General features: G+C 46.0%; 2 protein-coding genes across 2 annotated transcripts; one reads left to right on the top strand and one right to left on the bottom strand.

Annotated features, from left to right (window-relative positions):
- Positions 1 to 9: 9 nt before the first annotated feature.
- pex12 (peroxisomal biogenesis factor 12) lies at positions 10 to 1,987 on the top strand. Its single transcript, XM_077011141.1, has 3 exons — positions 10 to 390; positions 620 to 1,155; positions 1,262 to 1,987. Exons 1-3 carry the CDS (start codon positions 268 to 270, stop codon positions 1,650 to 1,652), a joined length of 1,050 nt encoding a protein of 349 aa, XP_076867256.1. The 5' UTR covers positions 10 to 267; the 3' UTR covers positions 1,653 to 1,987.
- A 1,540-nt stretch (positions 1,988 to 3,527) lies between these two features.
- Positions 3,528 to 7,251, bottom strand: orai2 (ORAI calcium release-activated calcium modulator 2). Its single transcript, XM_077011136.1, has 4 exons — positions 7,094 to 7,251; positions 6,519 to 6,568; positions 6,177 to 6,412; positions 3,528 to 6,094 (listed from the first exon to the last, which is right to left on the bottom strand). The coding sequence occupies exons 3-4, from the start codon at positions 6,405 to 6,407 to the stop codon at positions 5,522 to 5,524; spliced, it is 804 nt and encodes a 267-aa protein (XP_076867251.1). The 5' UTR covers positions 6,408 to 6,412; positions 6,519 to 6,568; positions 7,094 to 7,251; the 3' UTR covers positions 3,528 to 5,521.
- Positions 7,252 to 9,445: the final 2,194 nt, after the last annotated feature.

The following is a 9,445-nucleotide window of genomic DNA, read 5'->3' as shown; positions in this document are numbered from 1 at the left end:
GAAGCACGGACCGGTTACGGTGTTGCACCGGACTGGGGCGGGATGGAAGAGGCCGTGAGAGTTTAGAAATATATCACTTTATTTTGCTTTTGCAATTATGGTACGTTATATATACAGGCTTAATGTGCAGGATGGTAAAAAAAATATTAGTTCATAGCTAATATTTTTTATTTTAACAGAATGTGCTTGTTAGCTACATGCTATAGCTAGTTACATAGTTAAAGCTGTATAACTAAGTTGAGCACTGATTTGGGTGAATACACCGCAATGGCTGAACGAGGTGCACATCTGACCACAGCAGCTGCTGAAGACAGGCCTTCAATTTTTGAGGTTTTAGCTCAGGATTCGTTGATGAGTGCGGTCAAACCTGCACTGCAGCACGCCATTAAAGTAAGTCTGCAGGCCCTTCTAATCACAGTATTAAAACACAGTATTAATGCATATAGGTTAGTTAACTATGATACATTATTATAATAAGGGATGTAACAAGGAACTAATAAGGTTATGGTTACAATACAACAAGTTCTAATACAATGAAATAATATCCCGTATAAGTTGCGGAACCTAATTTCTTTAGTGTAATTTAAGGCATTGGTTCATTGCCGTTCTGTATCCACAGACCCTAGCTGAATCGAATCCTGCTCGTTATGGGATCCTCTGGAGGAACTTTGATGAGATCTACGTCGTCCTAGACCTGCTGCTACAACATCATTTCCTCTCGCGCACCAGCGCCTCTTTTTCCGAAAACTTCTACGGCCTGAAGCGCGTGGGGCCGGATAGCGCACGACCGGCCCACCGTGGCCTTCCCCGCAAGCAGCATTTGCGCTCGTTGCTTCTCCTAGCGCTTCTCCCGTACCTGCGCGCCAAACTGGAGAAAGTCTTCGCTCGCCAGAGGGACGAGGACGATTTCTCCATACGGCTGCCCCAGTCCCTTGCGCAGAAGATGTACAGGGCGTTTCTAGCAGCCTATCCTTATGCGTGCATGGCATGGGAGGGCTGGACTTTTTGCCATCAGCTTCTGTACATTTTTGGCAAGACGCGCACGCATTCTCCCCTGCTGTGGCTGGCAGGCGTTAAATTGTCCTATCTCACAGCCCATGACATTCGCAGCTTGGACCTCAAGCCATCAGGACCTGCTCTGAGCCCCAGCCAGAGGTGAGAAACAGACTTTGGATCATTTCAACGCCCTAACTTGTAAATGCAGTTATACCACTTCACGTTCATGACTGAAAATCCATAAATGCTGTTCTTCCTTCCTCAGCGTTGGGGAGAAGGTGCGGCAGGCGTTGTCCACCGTGGTCGGTGGGGTGGCAGTTTCCCTCTCCACTGGCCTTTCTCTGGGAGTGTTCTTCCTGCAGTTTCTTGAGTGGTGGTACTCCGCAGACAACCAGAGCACCATCAAGTCCCTCACCTCCCTCCCCACGCCCCCTCCGCCCGTTCACTTGGTGGACCGGGACGACTCGCTCTTGTGCGGCAAAGTCTGCCCAGTGTGCAGGAGAGTGCGTGCCAACGACACGGCCCTTGCCACCTCGGGCTACGTGTTCTGTTACCGGTGCATTTACACGTACGTCAAGGCCAACCACAGGTGTCCCTTAACAGGTTACCCCTCTGAGTTACAGCACCTTATTAAGATATACTCCCCAGAGGGGTAGATCACACAGGCCTTGGGGCATTTCAGAAGTGGAGTGGACGTTTTATGTACTTATGAGAGAATTATCTGCAGAGGATGGTGTGATGTTCTTTGATTTAAGGTGTTTATGGCTTCTGTTGACAAACAGCAGGGTCACTTGTATTCGTTTTAAGGTGTTCAGGTACACTGTGCCATTACATGCCCGTAACATTTGCTCAAGAACACGGGATATTTTAAATGCCTCTGGTTTGTACTAGTGTTCAAAGAAGGGTCAGTAGCTTTGCCTTTTTGGAACTGTGCTACCCTTCGCGTCTTGCAAGTACAAGATTGGGGTTGGAAATAAATTCGGAAGAGGAAGCAGTCAGTTTCTAGTGAATGTGTGTTGCCATGTGTTGGGTAAAGTTTTATTAATGTATTATAGAAGATTGTTCTGGAACACTGTTATAAGGTGTTAGTTGATTGGTTGGTATAATGTAGTGGGTAACAATGCCTCTCCAATGGAGGCCCAGTGTTCAGCCCTCTGTCTGAGCAAGCGTTGGAAGCACAATGGAAAAAATATGGGTGTGACCCATGACCTTGCAAACCCCGCCTCCCCAGCCTGCAGTTATAGTTCCAGCTCTATTTTCAGGTGCTACTGAAATCTGTAAATGCATCTCTATCCCTAAAGCATCACAGTACAAGAGGTAAGACAAGATGAGGCAGTTCAAAATGGGAAAATGGGCCTTGTCTTGTTTTGTAGTTGTAGATAACTTACTGTTCTATCAATACACACAGTTGAGCATTTAGAGATAGAATCTTATATCCGTTGTTCTCCCTCTCATTTGTTAAGATTTGGGCCCCACCAAAACACAAACTGAACTAATCACTCATGGGAAATTTACAAAGACACGTGCTTCTGCTGTTAGGAGGCATTCAAGAGAAAACTGGAAAAGAAACTCCCTTTAGGCACTCCTACTGAAAACACAAGCAGAACGTCTACTCGGAGATGGGAAAGAATGCGCACAATACAGAAATGTCACAAGAAGTCCAATTATGGGATATGCATAACCAGTATCAGTTCTAGCCTAAATATAGTATCAAAACTCAATTCCCATATCCATGACGGGCCACATCCTGAGGTTTGTTGCTAGGTCCCTGAAGAGCCTGTCCAGTACAACCCATGTTTGTACAACACTCCCACTGCCAGGAATGAAGAAGAAATGTTAGTGCATTCCAGTGGGTTAATGCCGATAACATTTTAAAAACAAGATATGAACAAAGTGATATGGCTCACTGCTGCAGTTAATCAAAGCTGCAACTCTGGACAACCACCAGGTTCATCCTCATTTTCTTCCCTTTGCATTGCAAAGCAGATTGCTTGGCCCAAACAAGAAGCCCACATAAACAAATGCAGGACGTGAGTGTTGGCCACCGAAGAACAAATCATGCTAGGGCGCCTGCCTCGCTGGTGTAAGGAGTCTCGTCACTCCAGCACCGGTGCAGATGTTCCCGGGCTTTTGGGAGAACGTCAATCCATCACAAATCCAGAAACTGAGTCACAGATGTAGCCACAAAGCCAGGCGGGTGGTACGGTCTCCAAGGAGACGGGGTTTTTTTGTGCATAGCAAGCGCCAGTCTTCCAGCAGCACCAGCTGCCCTTTTGTACAGGACATGCCTCATTCGCTGCAAAACCCGGCCAGGATCAGCCTGCTTCCGTACCACGTCCTCCGGGCCCAGACCTCCTGGGAAACCCCTCCACTCAAGATCAGCCACACTGACAATGGAAATACTTTTAACTGTTTGAGTAAAACAAGATATGCGCACACAGTCTTGTCCACATAAAAATCAGGCTACAATACAAGTCTATACAATACAGAAATTTAGCATATTAAAAAAATTAAGATTGAAGGCTTGAAAATGAACAAAATCTTGTGTTTATTTGACATAAATTAACATAAGTACACAGAAGGTATATGAAACAGACATGCCACTCCACAGGACAGACGTTCCCATAATAGTTGGTTACATATTGTGCCGTAGAATACAATATGGCTGCTCTCACAAGACACCCCTTGTTTCCTTGTGTTGTCACAATGTAATGTGGCACACTGAAAGAGAGTATTGTTACAAAAACGCACAGTCTCCTCAAAGGCATTTTGAGACAAATAGTGTGGATAAGACTTATTAATTTGTAGTTATTTTTGGTCAAAGTTTCCTCTTTGGCTGCTACACTAAGTGGCTTTGAGTATGAACACTGTCAGGCAACAACAACAACGCCACAGAAATGCATTCAGCACTACATACTACAGTGAGCAGTGCCCATCTTCAAACAAGTCTCCGGTGTCCTAATAACCACTGGGCCGGGAAATGTGAAAACTTACCCCAGATCAGCATCTGATTAAGTTTTATGAACCTAATAAGTATTTCACGAAGCATGATATAATTGGTCACCATGACTACAACTGTCCAACCCCCGCTTTTCAAAAACACCTAATGGTTGGAATTGGAAATATGTCAATAATTCATAATGTGACAATTATACTTCATGAAATAGCACACTAAACCCCCAAACCATCATTTATACATTTGAAATGAAATTAGTTCTTTGCTCGGTACCACAAATGCGCTTGTGTGTGTCTTTACAATAACGCAGGCACAGTTCTTGGTCCATTTTTTTATTATTTATTTTTATTTTTTGGTGTGCCGTCCTCACATCTTCCTTTTTCCAGAAACGTTACAAATGATGTGTTTCTTCAAAAGGTTTAGGGGAACCATGAGGAGCTGTGGAGAACTCTGCCTACTCAAATCACCCTGTTCTACGGTTCACTAAGCAGATCCATTAGATTCAGTTTAAATCAACATGCAATTAATCCCTGCACCTCTGCAGTAGGTGTAATTCAGCCCATTTAAAGTTTTGGGATTTCCATACACTGACAGACCGAGTAAAGTTTGGCCCAACATATCCTGAACGCATGCACTGTAAAAGAAGGAAGAACCTCTTGTGTCCTCTTGAAATACGACGGAAAGAAAACTTGATTCGTCTTCTGCTTTGTGCTTGAAAACATTAGTATGTTAACTTTGGCTCCCCAAGGCTTAACATGACCTATAAATATCAAGAGTGCACTTCAATACAACTGAATCAGTAATTGACCATTTCAGGAAAAAGCATTAAGACATTTTCTGCCATCATATTAAATGGTGCTTTAAAAGTCATACAAAGAACAAACACAGACTGTAACAGAGATCATTCATAAGGTTGTATACAATCCATGTGTCAGATGCGTCTTGACTCCTCAATGGAAGAAATGGCCAAAAAGCTTAGGTAATTATGTAAAGAATTTAACTATTTAATTTCACCATCAAGTGGAAGCTCGTGGGCCATACACCTGTGATGTAGAAGCATTGAATATCTGACTCAGTTACTATGGCAGTGAGCCCAAGTAGTTATTTAAGGTAACCAAGACTACCGCGTTCTTGCCATCATTTGTCAATTATGAATTTTGGCACACTGATACGCCTCACTCAACAACTAACCAACTCCAAAGAGAAGAAAGAAGACTAAATACAGGTGAGCTCCTCTCTACTGTGGTGGTTGAAGACAGTATAAAGTCAAAAATAAAGGGAAGTGTAATAGCCCTTCATATGAAATTCTGTAAACATGCCATTTTCACCTGTTATGTCCCATCTCTCGCATCTTTCTAAGAAAGCCTAATAAACCAGAGTCAAAGCCACTGTATTACATAAATGCTGTCAAACATGAGGCATATACCGCATACAAAATGCACGCAGGGGAATCGGCTTCCCGTGAGGAGCAGACGTCAAAGGCTGTGAACCAAGGCGCTTAAAGGCATGACAAAAACGACGCCACAAAACCCACCGAGATCAAACAGGCGGGCCAGAACTCTACGGCCCTCACACGGCCTGCAGTCCTCTCTCGTGGCCGTCCAGCTGAACCTTGATCTTGTGCAGTTCCTCGATCTCCTGGTGGTGGCGCTCTGTCTTGTGGCGCACCAGCGAGCGGTAGAAGTGGATGGTGAACACCACGAAGATCAGCCCCACGGGCACCATGATGATGGTGGACGCCAGTGCGGCCTGCCAGCCGCTGTGGCCCGCCGGCTGAGGACACGACGGCTGCGGCTGGGGGCCCGTGCAGTTCGGGGCCCTGGGGACGGTCCCGGAGTCCACGGGCAGGAACTTGATCCAGCAGAGGAGCACCACCTCGGCCAGGAAGAGCAGGATACCCAGGGCGGTGGAGAAGCCCCACGCCAGCTCGATGTAGTGGTGCATGCGCTCGTGGGGAGACTCGGACACCGAGTTGAGGTTGTGGATGTTGCTGACGGCCTCCACGTTGGGCAGGATGCAGGTGCTGATGAGCAGAGCAAACAGGTGCACGGCCACCAGCACGGTCGTGCACACGCTGAAGGCGATGAGAAGCAGACGTGGGTAGCTGTACTGCATTTCCAACTGGACCTCCACCATGGCCACCTGGAGGAACAGCAAAGAGTAGCCCTCCTCAACGACACTCGACACTCGCATTCAAACCGATCAATCCGGCTATTTCACTCACCATGGCGAAACCAGAGAGCAAGGCTGAGGTGCGGCTGGACGCTTTGAGCTTGGCCCTGCTCAGGTAGAGCTTCCTCCACGACAGCGCCTGCGCGGAGTGGTGGTTGGAGGTGACGAGCTCCAGGTAGCTCCGGCGCACCCAGTCCCGGTAGTCCATCCCTCCTCCATCCTGCAGCCTGTCGGACACGCCGGCGGCCGACGAGCCCACGGGCACGTTCAGGTCGCTGCTCATGCCAACTGGGAGCAACAATATTCGCGAGAAATCAATCATTTGTGTGTTTGTTTTTATTTAATTCACTTCAGCATTCATCCGAATTCTAGACTTGCTGTTATTCCATCTTACCTGGTTGGGTTCCCCGCTTTTAGGACCGATATTCCTCACACATCTCTGGTCTGTTTAAAAAGAAAAGACACATACGCGGATTATCTAGGGATTATAAAACGAGCACTTCTGCCCCTCTCGGGTAGTGGATTACACCGTGGATTATGAAAACCCACTGAAAACACTGAATTCTGCTGCCCGGCTGGGAAAGTGACTCGCACGCCGTCAAACCCAGTTTTAGCCAACGCCAGATAGCTGCTCAAGCGCTGAAAATAACAACTACACGCTGATGTTTGACAACTGTACACGTATGTTTTAATAGGCATAATAAATCACCACGGGTTCGCTAAAGGAGGCTGCAGTGGCGGCCAGTATACGCCACGTCAGATTGAAGTGGGCACCAACATGACGGGATTAAAGCTGCGTGCGCCCTAATCCAGCCTAATCCAGCCTCCCTGCTCCGCCTTTCTCCACCGACACGCAACACAGTTGGCGGATTAAACACGCGTTTAATACAGCATTTAAAATGTTAGATTTAAATGTTTCTCGTTTCATTTAAAATGCTTCTCGTCGTGTCCGGTTTCATGCTCACTCACCTTTGTGTCATATATTTACCGACGGATATGCATTCACAGATAAGCGTTAAACGCCCCCAAATTAATATATTATAAATCCAGAGATCCGTCTGCCTAGACTGTTGCAGACTCGAATCTGGCGAGACAGACGGGCTGCAATATTTTTGTTTCTTGTCCCTCCTCTTTTGCCGTCGATGTGTCACGTGACTGTATGTCCCCACGTGTCCCGCCATCAAACAGGAAACGAGTTATCTTAAAGAGATCAAGCAAACTCTTATTTTGTCTTCGGTTATGTAGTACAAATATAGTACAACAGTAAATTCTGTGCAAAAAATGTAATCACACTACAATTGGAGTGGTTTACCAGATCTAGAATAAGTCTCAACATAGACTATAAAGAATAACCTAACCACTAGGGTGCACACACCAGTGTATTTTAGTGCCGGTCCCAAGCCCGGATAAATAGGGAGGGTTGCGTCAGGAAGGGCATCCGGTGTAAAAACTGCGCCAAATCAAATGATGCGGATCAAAAACAGAAATTCCATACCGGGTCGGTTGAGGCCCGGGTTAACAACGACCGCCACTGGTGCTGTTGTCCAACAGGGCATTAGTGGAAATTGGACTACTGTTGGGATGAGGAGGAGGAGGAGAGGGGGGAAGAGGGTTCTGAAGATGAAGGAGAGTAGGCAGAGCAGGAGGGTGGAGGTTAGAGTTAATATGTTGAATGTGGGCTCTATGACAGGTAAAGGGAGAGAGCTAGTTGATGCGATGGAGAGGAGGAAGATAGATATACTGTGTGTACAGGAGACCAAGTGGAAGGGGAGCAAAGCCAGGAGCATTGGTGGTAGCTTCAAACTCTTCTATCATGGTGTAGACAGGAAGAGAAATGGAGTAGGGGTAATCCTGAAGGATGAGTTTAGTAAGAGTGTAGTGGAGGTAAAGAGAGTAAGTGACAGGGTGATCTGTGTAGGTAAACTCGTCAACCTTCACCAAATCAACTCCTTGTAACTGGACCTGTCCACCGTCTGCCCTCTCATTCACACACATGTACTCTGTTTTACTCCTGCTCACTTTCATTCCCCTGCTCTCCAATCTCCATCTTTCCAAGCTCACCTCCACCTGCTCCCCTGGTAACACCTTGCAATCACTAACCTCTTTTCAGGTTTCAGGTATCTACCCAACAGCACCTCATCACCACTGTTCCCTCCACCAACATGTCCATTTAAATCTGCTCCAATAACCACTCTCTCTTCTTTAGGAACCTGCAAAACAACTTCATCTAACTCTCTCCAGAATTCTTCTTTCTCCTCCACATCACAACCTACCTGAGGAGCATAAGCACTGATGACATTCATCATCACCCCATCAATCTCTAACTTTACTTAGGGTCGAGGGTACAGAGTAATGGAGGAAGTGAAAGAGAGGTAAGGAAGAGAGTGCAGGCAGGGTGGTGTGGATGGCATAAAGTGTCTGGGGTGATCTATGATAGAAGGGTGTTGGCTAGAATGAAAGGAAAGATCTATAGGACAGTAGTGAGACCTGCTATGTTGTATGGACTGGAGACAGTGGCACTGACAAAGAGACAGGTGAGGGAGATGGAGGTGTCTGAGATGAAGATGTTGAGATTCTCATTTGGAGTGAGGAGGAAGGATAGGATCAGAAATGAGTTTATTAGAGGATCAGCACATGTAGCATGTTTTGGAGATAAAGTTAGAGAAGTGAGATTGAGATGGTTTGGACATGTACAGAGGAGGGAGGAGAGGTATATTGGTAGGAGGGTCTTGAGGATGGAACTTCCAGGCAAGAGGAGGAGAGGTAGACCTAAGAGAAGGTTTATGGATGCAGTGGTAGAGGATATCAGAGTGGCTGGTGTGTCAGAGGAGGACACTCAGGACAGGGCCAGATGGAGGAGTTTGATCCGCTGTGGCGACCCCTAAATGGGAATTGCCGAAAGATGATGATAGACTATAAAGAATGTCTAATGGTGATTTACTGTCTAGTCCAAGCCTGGTCTTATTCATTATCCTGGAAAATGAAACTTTTATTTGAAATAGTTAGAATGCAAGTCAAAGAAATACCAAACATTGTTCAAACGTTTAGTACATTACAAATTTCAGAGGAAAAATTACTGCAATATTTTGCAGGGTAAATATAAGGTCGATTCGAAAGCGGCAAGGACATTCACTTAAAATAGGCCCGATTCCCACGTGGAGAGCTTTGCTCATAACCTAATCTCCACTTCTAAAATGTGTTGATTCATTACCCAGATGTGGCACATGCTTCCAAATATAGAACTAGAAGTCGCGTCCGAGTTAGCTTCTGTGTTTTGTCTATCTGCAGTGTCGTGCATAAAAACTAGAGGCAAAACAGATC

The sequence above is a fragment of the Brachyhypopomus gauderio genome, chromosome 7, assembly GCF_052324685.1.
Source record: "Brachyhypopomus gauderio isolate BG-103 chromosome 7, BGAUD_0.2, whole genome shotgun sequence".
In the NCBI taxonomy this organism is placed as follows: Eukaryota; Metazoa; Chordata; class Actinopteri; order Gymnotiformes; family Hypopomidae; genus Brachyhypopomus; species Brachyhypopomus gauderio.
The sequence above is the reverse complement of the archived record's forward strand: the minus strand, read 5'-3'. Positions and strand labels throughout refer to the sequence as shown.

Bases quoted from the DNA above. Each gene is read 5' to 3' on its own strand.
- pex12 (XM_077011141.1), top strand. From the start codon at position 268: ATGGCTGAACGAGGTGCACATCTGACCACAGCAGCTGCTGAAGACAGG. The intron at 391-619 runs GTAAGTCTGCAG...CTGTATCCACAG, and splicing joins CACTGCAGCACGCCATTAAA to ACCCTAGCTGAATCGAATCC. The intron at 1,156-1,261 runs GTGAGAAACAGA...TTCCTTCCTCAG, and splicing joins GCTCTGAGCCCCAGCCAGAG to CGTTGGGGAGAAGGTGCGGC.
- orai2 (XM_077011136.1), bottom strand. From the start codon at position 6,407: ATGAGCAGCGACCTGAACGTGCCCGTGGGCTCGTCGGCCGCCGGCGTG. The intron at 6,095-6,176 runs GTGAGTGAAATA...CTGTTCCTCCAG, and splicing joins TGCTCTCTGGTTTCGCCATG to GTGGCCATGGTGGAGGTCCA.